The sequence below is a fragment of the Canis lupus genome, chromosome 14 (assembly GCF_048164855.1).
Source record: "Canis lupus baileyi chromosome 14, mCanLup2.hap1, whole genome shotgun sequence".
Taxonomy (NCBI): Eukaryota; Metazoa; Chordata; class Mammalia; order Carnivora; family Canidae; genus Canis; species Canis lupus.
This window is the reverse complement of record NC_132851.1, coordinates 18,463,282-18,483,431: the sequence shown is the minus strand read 5'-3', so window position 1 is coordinate 18,483,431 and position 20,150 is coordinate 18,463,282. Positions and strand designations below refer to the sequence as shown.

At 37.4% G+C, this 20,150-nt stretch overlaps 1 protein-coding gene across 2 annotated transcripts in view; it reads right to left on the bottom strand.

The window, feature by feature from the left end:
* SLC30A8 (solute carrier family 30 member 8) overlaps positions 1-3,750 on the bottom strand; it is a 34,334-nt gene extending 30,584 nt beyond the window's left edge. The window contains exon 1 of one of the 2 annotated variants that reach the window (XM_072774300.1): positions 3,498-3,750. In XM_072774300.1, coding sequence (XP_072630401.1) covers positions 3,498-3,568 — 71 coding nt within the window. In that variant the 5' untranslated portion in view covers positions 3,569-3,750. The remainder of the gene's footprint in view (positions 1-3,497) is intronic. The other variant, XM_072774299.1, reaches the window with a different exon arrangement.
* Between the last annotated feature and the right edge of the window lie 16,400 nt (positions 3,751-20,150).

Genomic DNA, 20,150 nt, shown 5'->3' with positions numbered 1-20,150 from the left:
ACTTAGAACATGTCCGTCAGCCCAAAAAAGGAGCCTTGTACCCATTAGCAGTAAATCCTCAATCTCCTTGCATACAACTCTACCCCAGACAGCCACTAATTTACCTTTTTTTCCTCTCTTGCTGCTTTTAAGACTTTTTCTGTGTGTTTTGTTTTCAGTATTTTCACTATGACATATAAGAGTGTAGATCCATTTTCCTTGATTCTTCATAGCATCTGTTGACCATTGTGGATGTACAGATTAATATTGTCACCAAATTTTGGAAAATTCTAGACATTATTTCCTTAAATATTTCTCTCCTCCTTTTTCTCTTCTCCTGGTACTCCCATCATGAATGTGTTAGGGCATTTAATGATGTGCTACATTTCCCTGAGGTTCTGTTACTTTGTACTCCTTTTTTTTTTTCTCTTTGTTCATTATGCTGCGTACCTGTTGATCTGTTTTCAAGTTCACTGATTCTTCTGTCAGTTCATCATCTACTACTGCATCCTTTTAACAAATTTTTTATTCTACTTATTCCACTTTCAACTTCAGAATTTCCATTTGGTTCTTTTCTATATGATTTCTATCTTTTTATTGACATTATCTGTTTGATGACACACTGCCATTATACCTCTTTTTAATTTTTTAAGCATGATATCATTTAGTTCTTTAATCACATTTATAATGACTACTCTGAACAAAGTCCAACATCTGGGCTCTTTTAAAGGCAGTTTCTATTCCCTGCTCTTTTTACTATGCATGGGTTGTTTTTTGCGTTTCTTTGCAGAGTTTGTAATAGTAAACTCTAGCAATTTTGGATACTGATCCCCTATGGGCCCAATGTTGCTGACATTTACTTGTTTGCTCTTTTATGTGTTTTAGGAATGGCTTATCTTATTTAGTGGCATCTATTTCCTCTGATGTCCACTACATGTGCAACTTCTGTTATCAATTTATTTTCTCGTGGTTCTGGAGGCTGAAAATCCATGATTAAGGTGCTGGAAAATTCAGTTTCTGGCAAATGCTCTCTTCCTGGCCTACAGATGGCTGCCTTGCTATAACCTCACGTTGTGGAGAGGGATCTCTGGTATCTCTCCCTCTTTTATGAGGATATCACTTCTACCATATCAGGGCTCCATCCTGGAGACTTCATTTAACCTTAATCACCTTTTGAAAGGTCCTATCAGCACAGTCACATGGGAGTTTGGGCTTCAAGATGTGAATTTGAGTGGGGGCGGCGGGGGGGGACACAAATATTCAATCCATAGCAGACTCCTTTATAGGGGGGAAATATTTGAGGCCATAGGAAAGAGAATGAAGACTAACCAAAAGCTGGTACAAAACCCCCAGACATGTGAATAAAGCCATCTGGGAACTTTTGGCAGAGCACAGACACCAGGAGAACGCAGCTCCATGAGCAAACCCCGCTAACCCACAGAATTGTGAATAACACAATGATTATTATTTAAGCTACTACATTCTGGGACTGGTTTGTAGCCCAGCCATAGATAAATGAATCACTCCTTTTGTGGAATTAGAGAGAAAAGATTCCTTCAGATTAAGTTTCTCAATGCTGGCAACAATTTAAATGGAAAGCTGATTATAAGTAGAAAAGAGAGAAGAAAGGAGAAAAGAGAAGGACTATCCGAGGAATAAGTTGTCTGGGAAATAGAGACGGAAGAAAATATATGAGAAACAAGGTTGGGGAAGTTGACAAAAGGAAGTGAATAAGTGAAGAAGTCAAGGTTCATGTGACCTCAGGAAGAAATAGATTATAGATTCAGGAGGCCACAAGGTTAAAGTGTAGGTGCAGGAGAGGTGAAGGAGGAGGAAGCAGACACTAAATTCACAAACAGGAGGTGTGTGTTCAGACCCAACTCTGTCATAATTAGACATCTGAACTTGTTCTCTTTGGCATTCAGGTTCCTAACTGGCAAAATGACAGATCAGCATAAATCATCTCTCCCAAGTTCAACTGTTATTATATGAAAAGAAAATAAAAATGAGTTTGACAGTTTCTATCATCACCATATCCTGAAATCCATACCCGTTTAGGAAGTGAAAGAGAACCTGTAACTATAAATTTATAAATGTATAATGTAACTATAACTGTCACACTTTGTGTAACAGAGTGCCAGTGGTCTATTTTAATGAGAAGGGAGATAGTGTTATTTTAATAATGTAGAGATGCTCTTTTAATAGTGTCCATAGTATTAACAATTCATTGTCTAAAATTTCTGCCTGACCTAACATGAGGATTTATTATTTATGGTCTTAATAAATCATACCTAATACTATTTTCTAAGAAAAATAACTCTTATAATGTGAGATAATAGATGTGCTAGATTCTACCAAACATTTTTAAGGCAAAATTATAAAGAAGTCCCTTTACAGCTCTTTAGACATTTCATGCTATCAAGCACAAATTTGCTACTCTTTAGAATATGAATTTGGTTCCATGAAACAAACACAGACATTACACATATCATTAATTATATGTATTCTCTTGAGCTCTCTTCCTATCATGAATTCGTTTCAGATTTCTATTCATTCATCTGTATGTACTCTGCATGTTTCTCTTTGCTCTTCATTCAGCTCGAACTCTCCAAATACACCCACTCTTATTCTTACATGTCTCTGTTTTTACCAGGCAATTATCTCAGTCTGAAAAATATTCCCTAATCCTATTTTCCATATGGAGTTTTCCTAACCTTTTTCTAACTCCTTTTCATTTTTCAATTCTTATTCTACCACTTCCTAAGTCCTTTCTGTGACCCTTAAAGTCCAGCTAAGACCTAGGTTCCTTTGAGATTTTCTCATTAAACATCCCCAGGATGACACTTCTATGCTATTTTATAATTGCTTATTTCCTATGAGCGTTCCACATTAGACTAAAGGTTGCAAGAGGACAGAGATCTGAGAGCAGAAATGTTTTCTTCCTGTTATATATCCAGGTGTATTCAATCAATAGTAGTTCGATAATGGAGGATGAATGAATATACTGTATGTGGTACCGTGGAGATATTAAATGGAACTAGAATTCTGCAGTGCATTAAACTCAGCTATATTCATTATACTTGTGTACGTTTGATTATGGCATTTTATGATTAAGAAAACAGCAGTTAGTTAAAGAACAATGTAGCCACAATTCTGTCACATAGTTGAAAAGCCTTAATTTTTTTTCTAAATATAATTTAATAAAATTTGCTTAGAACTTTAAGAATGATAATAATTGAGGAAAAGAAAGGTAAACACATTCGATCACATATACCTATTTCCTGGAAGATAAACTACAGGTGAAAAATATATTAATAAAATGTATATTTTGTGCATTTAAGGAACCAAATCTGCATTTTTCAGGATGCAAATCATATAGATCAGTCAACAGTTTATCAAATTTTACAAACTGCCCCTGAGTTGGAGAGTGAAAGTTTCCAGTTTTGAAGCAATAGGGTCTGAGGATTTATTAAATAGTCAAGATAGAAAATTGTGAGGCAGAAACTGATGTCTGTTACCTGTCTAGGTTGAAGGCATACATCTTGGTGGCTCTGTCATTCACAAGGTAAGTTCTTTCAAGAAACTCCATGGTGGTCAGGATGACAGCTTTGCTGTTGTTTGTTGTGGCAGAGGCTGCTGCTCCTTACCTCACTGCCCAGTTTGGGAAGCAAAGCAGCATTACAATCATTCACATACTTTCCAAAGAAAAAAAGTAAAAAGGCTTCCGGGATTTAGAATACCAAGCCTCCTACATAATGTTCTTGGTAGGTCCTCTAAAATTACAGCCTCCTTAGACTATCACCTGGTCTCATTTTCTCACCCACAGAAACTCCTTTCCTACAGAGACTTGCAGGAAGGACCAGGTGAAGCGTGTGTGTGTGTGTGTGTGTGTGTGTGCTTCCCATGTTATCTGATTCCACTGTGCTTCCTGAGAGGTAGAGAAGCTCAAGAGTTTCCTGTTAAATGCTGATGTAGAGGTTTGGTCTTCAGAGCACACCTGGATGAGCTGCAGACATCCTTCTGGGCACTCGTCTCATGTTTTTCCTTTCTTTTCCTTTCCTTTTGGTTGGGGGAGAACTCTTTCTCAACCTAAAAACATTTCTCTGGAGATTTAGTTATAAGATGACCTCTAAGCAGCTGTCAGGATTTATTTCTCCTCTCCTAGGACCATTTTGGGATTTCACTACTGAAGGGAGGACATGGGTCATTAGTTGCTGAAGTCTGTAATCTGAAACAGTTCCTGGTGTGGCAGCTTTGAAGCCCTTTTGACAGGCAGGGAAAGGGCAGACTCAGCTGCTAAATAAATTACAGCCCTCAATCATACCCACAAGGCCTGGAAGGATCAGTATTCCCCCTGGCTAGGGTATCCACTGCTGACGATAAAAGTCTCATCCAAGGAAACCCTGTCAGGCAAACAAGTCACAACTCAGGAATGGCATCTTCTGAGTTGATCCCAAGGGACCTTCAACCCCAAAACTCCTAGGAATTCACATCTCACTTCATTTTAAAGCATTTTTCTTTCCAAATAAGAGAAGGAGGGGATCCCTGGGTGGCTCAGAGGTTTGGTGCCTGCCTTCGGCCCAGGGCGTGATCCTGGAGACCAGGGATCGGGTCCCGCACCAGGCTCCCTGCATGGGGCCTGCTTCTCCCTCTGCCTGTGTCTCTGCCTCTCTCTCTCTCTCTCTTTCTCTCTCTATCTGTGTCTCAAATAAATAAACAAACAAATAAATACATCTTTAAAAAAAGAGAGAAAGAGAAGGGACTATAGCCTGAAGGCAGCAGCCCTTTCTGATAGGCATTTGTGGGGAGACTGAAGAGCATCCGAGACCTGTACAGATGCATGTGGGGAGTAGGAGCGCATGCAGACTGGGGAAGAGGCCATAAATCTCCAACTACTGAGTCCTCATTTCCTTCTCCTTCTGTCAACACTCACTTCCTAGTGAGGAAACTCAGACAGAGTAGTATAGTCTTGGAATAACCCAGTTGTCCTCAACACTGAACAGAAGTCTGCCATCATGGCCTAATAAGATAAATTGCCTCTGAAGAAGAAAATGGGATTCAATGGCAATTTCAATAGCAGTGAGAGGAGAAGTCACTTTTGGCGGACATTGAGAGCCTTATGTGTCCTATCACATCTGCAGCGAAGCTGTGCCTCATCTTCAAGATTTCAAACAGTTTCACCCATAACATAAATTCTAAGGTCTTTCCATATGACTCCATTGCCTAAGCAATCATTAACTTGGTTCTGAGAGATGGAAACCAAAGAAATGGCTCTGGGAGACTGTTTTCCCTTGCAGGAGAAATTCTGAGTCTAGAGTTACTAGAATAATCCAAAATATTTCCTTCTCATATATCCTTACTCTTAACTTTAGAAAATAATAGGTTATTCTAGGGATGCAAAGTAGGAAACCAGAAAAGAATTACTAATCCTTCTGTGTAACACACTGCCACACTTTGCAGCTTGAATAATTTGTGAATTGTTCCTAGCACCTATCAGAGAAATAGAATTCAAGTGAATGAATGTAAAAGGGTGAAGAAACTACTTAAAATTAGGCTGAAATCCATTAAGAATAATAAGTGCAAAGAAGAGAAGAGAAGTGATATTCAAATGCAGGGAAGAGAACATTTAGTTATAGATCTCAACAGGAAAAAATAATCTGCAAGTTTGTGATTTTGCACCATGAGTTTGTCACTAACACATATATAGATGCACAGACATATTTACATCTGTTCATGATTCTGTGAGCAGAGAGCTACATACCAGGTTGTTAATGTGAATTGTCTGTGAAGCAAGAATAAGGTAAGGATACATGGGAAGTGTAGGGTAGGACTGATACAGAATAGGGTGAGGTGGAGATGAAAAAAGAGGTAATGGGGACCCCAGCAAAGAAGGAGAAGGGAAAAAATGTATTCTGGAATCTCTGCTATTTACTTATATGTTACAATATATAAAATTGTAATTTTTATAATTTTAACAGTCTAAAATCAGCAAATTCATATGATGTACTAAAAAACATGGCACACACATATACAAACCTATAAAATATATATGTGTACATGTGCGATACATTTAGTAATAAAAAATTAAATATGTATATTTTAAAAGAATTACGAAATTACACAATTAAGAAATACACAAAAATCTGATTTCTGTGAACTTCCAAGTGCTACCCTTGAAAATAACTACTCTACTATAAGTCAAAACTTCTGGTGTCAGTAGCATAAGAATAGCGAAGAGTGCATCCCAGCGAATAAAATTTTTATGTTAAAAAAAAGTGAGCTAAAAAAAAGTGAGTTTTGCTGCTATAAATGTAGGTTTAGATAAACTACAATTAAGAATTGCCTGCATGTCACATTGTATGAAATATTCACCTGTTGATAACTTTGTTATTATATAAACTCATTTTAACTACACGACCATTCCCTTCCCCCTAGTATTCGGTCAGCACAGTGTTTATGAAGAATTTCCCGTCCTCCCTGACTAACATTTGGCCCATTTTGGCATGCACCGCCCACCAAGGACCAATGGTCCTAATCAGACTGGCAAAAGCCACAAAATATGTGACTTGGAAAGCAACACAGATAAAAAAATAAAATAAAATCTTTTCTCTTATTGACAGTTGGTTTTGGTGGGCATTATGCTGCTTTTTTCCAGTTTCCAAGGCAACCAGCTTCCAAACCATCCTGAATTACAGGTTGTCCTCTCCGCCCACTCACCATCACAAGCTTGTAGCAACTGAAGAGGTAAAATGCAATTTATAACAGTTACCTCTGGGAATAAATATCCTGTCAGCCACAAGAACATCACTGACATGACCAAAGAACTGGTTCAGCTCCTCAGTGCTAGCTGTTGTTGGCAACAATTTCTTAATAGGATTTTACAAACAGTAGTAACTAATACTTGTGCAAAAATAATTTACAGGACCTGTGGGTGGCTCAGCAGTTGAGCGCCTGCCTTTGACCCAGGGTATGATCCTGGAGACCTGGGATCGAGTCCCACATCGGGCTCCCTGCATGGAGCCTGCTTCTCTCTCTGCCTATGTCTCTGCCTCTCTCTGTCTCTCATGAATAAATAAATAAAATCTTTAAGCGAATAATTTACACAGGTGTCTTACACATCATTTGATATTTTACTTGCAGAAAAGGTTTTTTTTTTAAAGATTATTTATTTATTTATGAGAGACACAGAGAGAGAGGCAGAAACAGAGGGAGGCAGAGGGAGAAGCAGGCTCCCCACCGGGAGCCCGATCTGGGACTCGACCCCAGGACCCCAGGATCACGACCTGAGCAGAAGGCAGACGCTCAACCACTGAGCCACCCAGGTACCCAGAAAGGGTTTGTTTATGGAAAACCACCATGACCATCCTTAGACTCATCCTAAAGTACTGAGTTCCCAAGATTTGCATTCCCCAAATTTAAACTCTTATTTCAGAAACACTTCACATTGCCATCGTTTGTATGTAACTATCTTTTAAAAAGAGACATGACAGTGTGCTCGTTTTAAAATAATAACGTGGATTTTCATTCTCTTTGGGTTTTTCTTGTTTGTGTGGAGAGGCAGTATAATAAAGCGGCTTGCTGCATGCATGGGCTTTCGAATCTGATAGACTTAGTTTCTGGCTTAACCACTTCCTTACATATGTGACCTTGAACAAGTTACCTGGCCTCTGTGCTTCTCATTTTCTCATTTGTAGAGTGGTGCATTAATGGAGTCTCTTTCTACAGAGTGCTTGTGAAGGGTAAAAGAGATAATGTGTATAAAAGTTCTTAGCATAGCGTCTGGCATATAACCAGTGTTGTATATAAGTGAGTTGCTATGGATTTGGCCACATCTAAGTAAAATGTCTTGGCTGTCCCTGAGAAATTGACCTCAGTCTTAACAGAAGGCTAAGAATTACCCAAGAATGGAAGAATCTGTCAAGGAAGTAGAAGTTATTGCAAAGAAGACCTGGGGACTTAAGCCTGCCATCAGCTATATGACTGGGTAAATCCGTCAAACTCCCTGGGCCCAGTGTTCTCACATAATCTGTGATTTGTGATTTCTCAAAAGCTTTGTGCCAGCCTCCTTCTACCCACTTAGCAGTCAAATGCAATTCAGAATGTGTCCTCCATAAAGAGGACAAAACAGGAAGGAAATGAGAACTCAGTCAGGATAATCACCTGCTGAAGATTCTGGACTTCTGTATTCCCACCCAGGCTATAAACATATTATTTCTAAGCTTGGTGGCATTTCCTTAGCAAGGTGGTTTTATGGTTATTACTACAGTGTGAGTTTTTTAAAAGTTCATCCAGAAATGTGAAAACAAAGACATTGAAAATTTAATTGGATTGTATTTTAGAGAACGTTGTGAAAATTTCATTTTAATCTAAAGTAAACATGTATAAAACACAATCCATTTCCTGATATTTCATACTTTATGTGAGAATGGACTGAGCCATCAGAGTTTTATTTTCTTCTTGATAAATTGGGACTATGTAATTCTTTCTTTTGCCATTTTTATTTTTAAAAAGATTGAGCCATAGAAATGTGTCAGTGCAAATGCAATTTGTATTTGTTGAAAAAGAAAAACTTGATAAAATATTGATACTAAAACAATAAAAGAAATACTTTATTAAGTCTGATAGATGCAAATAAATAATGCAAAAATAAACCAGCACTGTTTGGGTAGGGGGGGAATATTGGGACTAGGTGGTTAAAATGTTTATGAAGTGCATATTTTATTGATTAGCCTCCATGTCCCACAATTCTTTTTACAAGCACTCTACGAACTTAAACTCATTAACCCTTAAATGCACTCTCCAAGATAGAAATGGCTGATTTTGTCTTGCAAACTCCAAAGTTGTTATCTGCCAGCTTCACATTTTTATAACTATATATGTCTCTCTTTATCATTTTATTTACTTTGACAACCAAGAGAGGGTTCTAAGGACCCAAACCATGATTTAAGGCATTAGAATAGGAGGGGCGACTGCCTTTGGCTCAGGTCATGGTCCTGGAGTCATGAGATCATCAAGTCCTGCATCAGGCTCTCCCCAGGGAGCCTGCTTCTCCCTCTGCCTATGCCTCTGCCTCTCTCTCTGTGTCTTTCATGAATAAATAAATAAAATCCTTTTTTTTTTTAAAAAAAAAGGCATTATAATAAGAAAGGCATGCAAAAGAAAAAGAAAGGAAAATCATGATTATTTCAATAGATTCAGAAAGAGCATTTGGCAAAATACAACATCTATTTATGATTAAAAACTCTCAAGAAAGTGGTCATAGAGGGACTGTATCTCAACATAATAAAGGCCATATATAATAAGCCAATTAGTGGTGAAAAGCTGAAAGCTATTCCTCTAAGATTAGGAACAAGACAAGAATGCTCACTTTGCCGCTTTTATTCAACATAGCATTGGAAGTCCTTACCAGAGTGACTGGGCAAGAAAAAGAAATGAAAGGCATTTAAATTGTAAAGGAAGAAGTAAGACTGTCACTATTTATAGAGGACATGCTATTATGTATAGAAAAAAAAACTGTTAGAACTAATGAACAAATTCAATAAAGTTATGGAACAAGAATCACTACACAAAAATCTGTTGTATTCCTATAATACCAATAATGAACTATCAAAAAAACAAATAAAAAAAAAAAACAATCACGGGCGCACCGATAGCTCAGTCAGTTAAGTGTCTGCCTTCGGCTCCAGTCATGATCCCAGGGTCCTGGGATCAAGTCCTGCCTTGGCCCCCTGCTCAGTGTGGAGTCTGCTTTTCCCTATCCCTCCCCTGGCTTGTGTCTCTCTCTCACTCACTCTCTCAAATAAATAAATGAAATATGTTTAAAATAAAAAATAATAATTCCACTTACAATTGGGTCAATAAGAATAAAACACCTAGGAGTAAATTTCATCAAGGAGGTGGAAGACCAGTATATTGAAAATTATAAGACATTAATGGAAGAAATTGAAAAGGACACAAATAAGTGAAAAAAATATTTTATGCTCATGGATTGGAAGAATTAATATTGCTAAAATGTCATACTACCCACTGCAATATATTCAACACAATCTCTATCAAAATTTCAATGGCATTTTTCACAGAAATGGAACAAAAAAATCCTAAAATTTGTATGGAAGCGTAAAAGACTCCAGGTAGCCAAAATGATCTTGAGGAGGAGGAACAAAGCTGGAGGCATCACACTCATCTAATAGAGATTAGACTATTTAATATAGATTTCAAACTGAATTATAAATATATAGTAATTAAAAGTGTCGTATTGGCATAAAAATAGACACATAGATGAGTAGATTAGAATAGACAACCCAAAATTAAACCCACACATACCTGATCAATTAATTTATAACAGAGGAGCCAAATATATATAGTGGGAAAATATAGTCTTTTCAATAAATGATGCAGAGAAAACTGGACAGCCACATGCAAAAGAATTAAACTGGACCACTAACATAATATATAAAATTAATTTAAATAGATCATAGACTTGCACAAAAGACCTGAAACCATAAAACTCCTAGAACATAGCCAGCAAGCTTCTTGATACAGGTCTTGGTGATGATTTTTTTAATCTGACACCAAAAGTAAAAATAATCAAATAAGTCTACATCAACCTTAAAAGCTATTGCGGAGAGAAGGAAACCGTCAACAAAATGAAAAGGCAACCTTCTGATTGGGAGAAGATATTTAAAAATTATGTATCTGATAAGGGAATAAAGAAATCATGCAACTTGATAGCAAAAGAATCATTAAAAAATGGGCAGAAGATCTGAATAGACATTTTTCCATAGAAGACAGAGATGGCCAACAGGTGCATAAAATGTTCTATATCATTAATCATCAGGAAAATGCAAATCAAAGCCACAATGAGGTATCACCTCACACCTATTAGGATGGATATTATCAAAAAGATTAGAAATATTAAGTGTTGGCAAGAACGTATAGTAACAGGAACTCTTGTGTACTGTTGGTGGAAATGTAAGCTGGTGCAGCCACCATGGAAAAAAGTATGGATGTTCCTCAAGAAACTTAAAATAGAACTATCATATGATCCAGCAATTCCACCTTGGGGTATTTACCTAAAGAAAACAGGAATATTAATTCAAAAGATATATGCACCTTGTGTTTTTTGCAGCATTGCTTACAATTACCAAGATATGAAAACAACAGAAGTGTCTATCAATGGACAAGAAATTATGGCATATATGTACAATGAAATATTATTTAACCATAAAAAGAAGGAAATCTTGCCATTTAATAACAACATGGACAGTGCTCAAGGGCATTATGCTGAGTGAAATAAGTCAGACAAAGAAAGATAAGTACAGTATGATCTATCTCATCTGTGGAATCTAAAATATGTATTTATATATATATAAATTTAATGTATACAAAAATCTAAGTTCATTGATACATAGATACAGAGGACAGACTGGTGGTTGGCGGAGGTGGGAAAAATGGATTAACTATTTTTTAGTTTAAATAAATTTTTAAAATTTTTAGTTAAAATAAATTCTAAAAATTTTTAAACTGAAAGCACCCTTAGGGGATCCCTGGGTGGCGCAGCGGTTTAGCGCCTGCCTTTGGCCCAGGGCGTGATCCTGGAGACCCGGAATCGAATCCCACATCGGGCGGTGCATGGAGCCTGCTTCTCCCTCTGCCTATGTCTCTGCCTCTCTCTCTCTCTCTCTCTCTCTCTGTGACTACCATAAATAAATAAAAATTTAAAAAAAATTTTAAAAAAAAAGAAAGCACCCTTAAATATTCCTCCAAATTGTTATCACCTGGCTTTTTGGAAACTACAAAAAAATGTAATTTCTTTTGAAAAATGGCAAAGAAAAAGCAATGATAGAATCATTTTGGCCTATGTGTACCATGTAGGGATACCATTTAAGAAGGTCAGGGAATTAGCTGTCTAGTTATATTGTAGATAAATTAAAGATAATTTAGGATGTTAATGGTAAAAATGGTAAATAATTTCATTGAGTAAGCTTGAGATTACCATCATTGGATGACAAAAAGTGAACCAGAAAAAAAACAACCAGAAAGAAAAAAATGTATTTGAAATACTTGAAGAAAAAAATGTTATAATTTCAAAATTCCTTGAGACAGATTATTATGTCCTTTTGGGGCTAGCAGAGGGGAAAAATACATCATTTGACTGCCTTTTGCAAGAGATATAAATAAATTTTAACCAAACAAATAAAATTAGAGCTTTAGCATGATTCACAGTTGGATTTTATTTAGAAGGTATCACATGACTCCTATGTCACGTGGTACCAGGCCTCTCACTAAACTCTAGAGAACAGAAGATAAAAGACACAAGTCTCAGAAAGTTTACGTGTGTGTGTGTGTGTGTGTGTGTGTGTGTATTTGTTAATTCATTTGGCTAGGCTCTGTGCCAAGTACTGATGGAATTAATGAACTAAAGAGTCTATTGCCTAGAGTGATTACAGATCAACAACTCACTGCAACAAACTACTGTGCTCTTAGGGAGATCAGGACAGACAGCCTTCATCCCTGTAGAAGGTACCTGGAGGAGAACACTCAAGGCTGCCAGGGGGGCTGCCCTGAGTTTGGTGAGCTTGCAGGATCTTGAAGACTCCGGTCCACAAGAGCTCCACATTGAAAGGAGGATCCTGGTGCATGGTTGGCCAGGGACCTTCATGTCCAGAAGGGTCACTTCTCTGTCATTTCTGCAGGTCCCTTTCATCCAATTAGTTTTTCTTACCCTTGCTGATTGCCTCTTGCATCTAGTGGAGGTATACCAAGGGTCACCTAGAGATTGTTTCTGCCCATCCAGCCCACTGCTCTCATGTCTGGCAGTTTAAGTTTTACAAAGGGCTTTTCAAAAGTCTCTCAACTTGGCAATTATCTCTTTTATCTGTCTGCATTTTGTTTTCCCTGGTCATATCTCTACTCTGTGAGAAGCGAAGGCACAGAGTTTGGACCTACAGTGTCTAATTGTCAAGGAAAGAGCTGACGGACGATAGCTCCTCAGAGTGGCTAATGAGTATTTGTCCATGACACCACTGTAGAAAGTCAGTCTATCTCTCAGGTTACATCAAAAATTTCAGTCAAGCTAGGTTTTATTCTGCTGTGGGCTTCAAGACAACAATCCCATTGGTCTGTTTTGTCTAATCACCAGAATTTTATTTCTGTTGTTACTGCTTTTGGACATTTCTTGGATGTTTGGTACTATTATCTGAGCATTTTTATTGCGACTGGCAAATGCTTGTATTGGTCTATCTGGAAAATTACTTCCCTATTTGAGTCTTTTTCAAAAAACGGTGGACAGAAACATACTTTCTAATATTCCAGCTCCTTGGTCTATATATGCACAAAGCATCATTGAAAACTAAAGCACTGAATTCCTGAATTAAAAAGAGAGAGAGAGAGAGAGAGCAAGCCCCTTGTCATTACCCAGAATGCTACCATTTAATTTGTATGAGTACAGTTTACTTTCCTTTAGTGAAAGGTCTGGAGGGGCCTTTGGTCTTAGGAGAAGGATTTTCACAGCAAGTCCCCAGATGAATGCCAAGAGAGCAAAGACATAGCTCATCTCCTCCTCTGAATCTTGAAGTCTGGATTTATTTGACTAGAGGCTGACAAGATTGCCTCTGAGGAGATAGTCCAGAAGACAAGACGGGAGCTGCCTGGAAGCTTTCCCTGAAAGACTAAGCCACTGCTTTTCATATCAAACCCAAAATGCATCAAGGGGCGGCAGGTGGGTTTTCTGCTTGAAAGCACAACCACAAGGCGCTGCTCACTAATTCATCTCTTCTTTGGGTATTAACAAATTTGCATTCAGTGAGTCTACCTTTTAAAATGCCACCAACCCCATTATAGCAAGTCTCTCCGCCACCACCAGGGGATGCGTTCCTTGAATTTACATCCAATGCACAAGAGTGAGGTATCCTATTACCTTTTGCAATCCTAAATTCCCTACTCAATCACCCAGATATTGGTCAAGGAACAGGTGATGGGAGCTTGCATTTCCCTCCAAGACAGGTAACTCCAAAAGAGAACAAAAATGTGTATTTGTCATGAACAAATATGTAATGCATTATTGAGAGTATTACATTTTGTAATGGATTATTTTAGGCTTCAAATACCCAGGGTAATAGTACCCTTTACCCTTCAAAACTGAAAACTAAGATTTTTCTCTCAGTCTTCACCAGAATTGTGATAATTCATCATTCACAGAATAAAAACTTCATTTTAAACATTATAAATGCCCAGATTAAACTGCCGGAAAAAATAACATCCAAGGCACAATGACAATGTCCTCATATTTTAAGTATTATTTATGCAACAGAAATCAATATGACAAAATAGTATGAATGGCTTTTGATAGAAGTTGGGTAGAGTGGGATTTGGTATAACCTGCATTTCCTAATCACCAGTTAGTTTCCAAGAAAGCTGGTAAATAAGTAATGTCAGATGCCCTTGGCCATTTTCTCCTGAAGGAAACAAGAGAAATCGATTCTATGATTAATGCAATGTCCCAATGAATACTAATTCTTCATTACTTCTTAGAATCATCATTATTATGGATGTTGCTGTCAGCAAATGAAGAATTGTTGCTTTATACTACCTAGCCATTTCTACCTTAACCTATTAATAAACCAGCCCCCGAACTGAAGCAAGGTCTACTGATTAATCCTAAGATTTGAACACATTGGATTCATTGTCTGTTCATAAATATCCTTTCCACTGTTGACTGGCCAGATGATAGGCCTTTGAGCATTCCACTCTAGCCCCTGTGATCATTAGATACTAATTCAAAGTCTTTGCCAGGTAGATGTGGTTATTTAATTTCTACCCAATGGCTTAGACAATATGGCATACTTCTACATATTAAATTCTTCTCTGAGTATATTTCTCCTCAGAACTATCATATTTGACACCTGAATCCAGGCCAATCACCCATTTTAACTGATACTACTGCTGAATTGACTATGCTATCATGCTGAGTGCACCCAGTTAGTAATTTGGAGGCTGTAAGAGCTAAGACTGTTCCTTTTGCAGATTTTCAATATGTCAATCAATAAATAAGTTTGCTTCTTTCTACCCCAATTTCCTAACCAGAAAATTTTGAAAATAGTACTGAGCCAACTCAGAAGACTCTTGTGAGTAAAAGCAATCCACTTCATCCTTTAAAGGTAACAAAATAATTTCCAAGTATTTAATATTGTTAAATACATTAAAATTTGAGAGGTCATTTATGGATAAAACAAATAAAATGTACCATAGGGTAAATACCATATAAATAAAAATTTTAAACTTGTTTTTAGTTTAAAAAGTAAAATACATACACAGCAAAATACATTAAAAATTCAGAAAGATAGACAATGGTTAATATGTCCTCCACCTAAGATCCCAGGCTAAGATCCAGGGAATAACTCAGTTTTAAGAACATCCTGAATATCTTCATGAAATTCTTTGTGTAATTACAGATACACACACACACACACACACACACACGCTTTTTTCTTTTTCAGTCCTATTCAATGTATATTTTAGGAATAACTTATAAGCCTGTCAACAGTTAATTATTTACATGTCATTTTAATTATTAATAGACTATTTTCTACAACAGTTTTAGGTTTACAGAAAAATGAAGTGGAAGGTACAGAGATTTCTCACATGCCCCATGTTCTCACAGATGCATAACCTCCTCCGTTACCAACATCCTGCACCAAAGTGGCACATTTGTTACAACTGATGAACCCACATGGACACATCATTATCATCCAAAGTCCATGGTTTACATTAGGGTTCATGCTTGGTGCTGTACATTCCATGGTTTGGATAAGTGTACAATGACATCTATCTACCATTGCAGTGTCGTGCACAGTAGTTTCACTCCCCTAAAATTCACTCACACACTTTCTTAAACCAAATTTGCCCAGTTTTTATGAGGCTTCTTTTTGGTGAATGTTAAGATAGCATCAATAATGAAGTTATTTTCCTTCTTTTTCCTTTTGCTGGGAGACTCCCAGACCTGTCCTCTACCTACTGGACCAAGAAGATTTGATGGTTGTGGCTGCCAACTGCCGTTCTGTAACTCCCCCATGAGTCAGCAGCACTACACTTCCACATCCACCTCATGACTTGTTTACTAGCAAATTGAACAGGCTAAAAATCACAGAAGTTGCTTTCACTGAGGAAGAAGTGAAGAAGAAAGCAAGAAGCCCTGCGAGAGTACTCAGCTTCATTGCTCAAGCCAACAGTTGGCATATCAACCCATCCTCCTCTTCCTCCCAAGCCTTGATAAAATTTCCACTTCTAATAGCTAAACTGTAAGCTTATGCTAAGCTCTAGTGATTTAGACAGACATAATTCCTACTGTCTGAGAATTTATAATCTAAAGGAGGACTGCCTTTGAAAAGCAATCCATTTGGTGCTGGGTGACATATCATAGTAATCACAAACTAGCAAACATGTCAAAGTACTGCCAACATATTTATATTTAAAGTATATAACATTCATTCACAAAACTTGAGCAAAGAATGGGGAATCAAAGTGACTATCACCATCCCAGTTACCTTCAAATGCCAACACTAGAAATTAGAAACTTCTATCTTACACCCTTGGGTTATTAGATCTGGCTCTGTCAATCAAAAACAATATTACACATCACACATTATCTTATAGTTTCTCATGGCTTTAAAAAGAAAATCTCACTCTCCAGGGCCTGAAATTATGGGCACTGAAGTTTTAACATTGTTCTGAGCAGTTAGACAACTTAAAATGAAACATTTACTTTGTCATATGATTCCAAATATTTTCCTGTCTTTTAGGGAAATGTCACAAGAAGGTGAATCTTTTCTGGCATAGTATAATTATGAAAGTAATGACAGTGCACAAGAAATAATATCTCTTCCCATACCCTAAGGGCAAAATTATTCTGTCACTCTACATTGCATATCTCTTTTACAGAGAATTTCAGTTATTGCGCTTTGGCATAGTGTTTACAAACACTCAGCAACTTATTATTCGATAGATGAGAAGAAATGGGAAGGCTACCAAAAAACAGTAATTTAAGACATTAAGTAATGTGAAAAGACTAATTAGAAGTGTGACTGCCCATCATTTTCCCTAAGAACTTCCACATGAGATTTCTTTCTCCTAGGTTTCAAAAATAAATGTAGTACATATGATAAACAGACTTTAGAGTTGTTTATCTAAAATGAACACCTGAGGATGTAATAGTGGCCTTAATGTAATCAACAAAAACCAGAGGACATGTCCAGCGGCCTCTCTTCTAGAGAGCAGCATGTGTATAATTGATTGTGGATAGTTTCCACTGAACTAGTTACCTTGTTTTTAAAATTGGCACTCAAAAAAGTGAGCTTCCCCCACCTGGAAAAAGGCCCCCTTAGACACCTCCCCAGTACTACCTCCTCTCCCTGGAACACTCCCTCTCTCTCTCTCTCTCTCTGGCTGGACACATAAATGCTACTTTCTCATCTTAAGGTCTCAGATCAGATATCACCATCTCAGAGAGCCCCTCTCACATCTTCCTGTGAAAAGCAGTGTGATCTCAGCCACATCCAGTTTCCATCCACATCACACTCTTCACTGCCTTCAGAGACCTTATCACTATCTGTGTTACCCTCACTACGTTTTTGTTTTGACCTTATCCACTCCTCTCCTAGAGAATATAAGCTCTTGACGGGAATGAGTTCTGCTGTTTTACAGTGTTCTATCCTCAATTCTGGGTATAGAGCATGTGGTATATCACAGGTTAATAATATTAACTTTTTAAATCAATGAATGAAGGGATGAATGGCTGAATGGATGATGGATGGAAAATACCAGTGAGAAATATTACATAGTGATTCAAGGTAAACCATTTGAAGTCAGGGAGCCTTGGGTACCACTCTACTTGCCTGCTGGGTTATCATAACCATTCTGAACCTTCTGTTTTCTTGTCTGTAAAATAGGAATAATTAGATTTTTCTCATAGTTATAAAGATTAACTGCAGTAATTTATGTAAGGTTCACTTCACATATAAACCTAATAGTAGCCACTCAATAAATAAAGGATATGCATGTCAATACTTCACATGTAAAGTCAGACTGTAATCAGATAGGCAAGTCTACTTGATCAAATATGAAAAAAGTCACACAGAACTTTTAGATCTAGTTGTCAGGTCAACTTATAAGAAGAAAAATTATCATAGACTGGACTTTTTGCCTTTCAAAAAGATTTAGAGTTGGCAGGAGTATTAAGCTTGAAATTGCATTGCTAACTGACATGTCTTAGCTTTATCTATGCCTCCTTGAAGGGGTAAAGAAAGACAGCAAGAGAGAGGAGAAGATCATGCAAGCTGACACATGGAAACAAAAAAGACAACTCTGACTTTCACTAATTAAAATATCACACAACTAGATGCTATTTTAATTGTTTTATCTTCTTAAAATGCAGAAAATGTATTGCTTCTTTCTTTTACTAAACTTTCAGAATATACTTTATTTTGGTGTATATAAGCTTCTAAGTACATTTGGACAGTATGTATGCATTTAAAAATATGTGTGCAGAGAGCCAATTTATTATAGGACATGAGGAGTTCTGCATTATTTCTCATTGGTGCAAAACTAATTGGCTTTTCCCAGTCATTGCACAAATATTTATTTTTCCATTTTATCAGCCTAATAATTGCAGCTGACATTAGAAGAGGGCACAACCACCTGGCAAGTCTTTGCCTTTCCAAGCATCCTAGCCATGTTGGTTTCCCAAGCCTCAAGAACCATTGCTGAGAGAGGTTCCCCGCCTCTTCACAATGTCACCCATTGGTGGCACCGGTTTCTCATGCACATCTCCATTCCTAACAACATTTGGTGAATTTTTTCCTTGAGTTGAAAAGAAATTCCTAAAGATTCATGTTTCCTAAGGCTCCAGAAGTAGGAATGAAAATTGATGGCATAAACTCCTGGTTCCTCCCCTGACCACACTGGACTCGCATAAATCTGAGCTGGTGTCTCTTCATGTGAAATGAAGAAGGAACAATGAAAACGATATAAGAGAATGGAAAAATTAAAAAGAACTAAAACCCATAAGACAAAATCACATTTTCAGTTTGAGGACTAGATTCAAATAATCTCAATAAATGAGACGAAGAACTTTCTTAAACACCCAGATTTCTTATCCTGCTAAAAATCCTGGGTGCATGCTGATATAACCGACTGGGGGTCTCCTGGCCCCCTGAGATACCTGACTTTAACCCTACATCCCATGGCCTACGGAAATCCAAAGTCTTCCCTTTATTTTGTCAGTTTTCTTGGAGAACAGAAAGGCTGCAAGAATAGGAAGATGTCTGATTCCAGGTTCTGCTTCCATGTAAACTGTCTTCAGTTAGCAACATATTAAAGCAGAAAAGAAACTCTCCTCCATTTTTTTCACAGAAAAAAAATCTGTGCTCACAATGCATTAGTGAACATAGAAGATTTACTGAAAATGGAGGCCAGAGATGAAGGAGGAAGTTAAATTGTAGCCATGTGAAATTATGTAACAGCACTGTAGGCATCTGCATTCCAAAAAGACACTTCAGTTGTTGTACTAATGGGTTTAAAGATTTTCACCGGAGTCTTTCCTTCACCTTGTCTCAGACTCTCCATCCTGCTGAGTTCTTCACTTTATTCTTTTTCTGTTCTTTTCTCTTCCTCCTGGAATTCTACCACCTCCAGAGTAATTTGAGGATAATCTTCTGTTGCCAGATTATATAGTTCTCTATCCTCGCATTAAAACATTTATCAAGATATTTTCCCAAATGAGTAGAGTCGCGCTTGCTAATAGGAATTCTGATGCTACGGTTTTGGTCTCTTGACCTTCTTTTCCCTCGTTTCATGAAATTGTACTATATACATGACAATCTTCCCTGCCATTCATTAATATTCAATTGTCCCCTCTTCCTGGACATAGAGGAAGACTTTTCTGCCCTCTTGAAATGGCATGTAATCATGTTGCTAATTACCAATGGGTTTAGTTAGGGTGAAAGTCACATAAAATTACCTTCTGGTAATTAGATTTGTAATCTGAGGAGAAACATGTTGCTTTGTTGCTATAAACATCTGAGAGCTGTAGCTTCTTCTAATAGTAGTCTTATCACAAAGGTTTGGCACAACCCTTTGGTCCCTATGGCAAAAGATTGCATTCCCTTAGAGTAGGT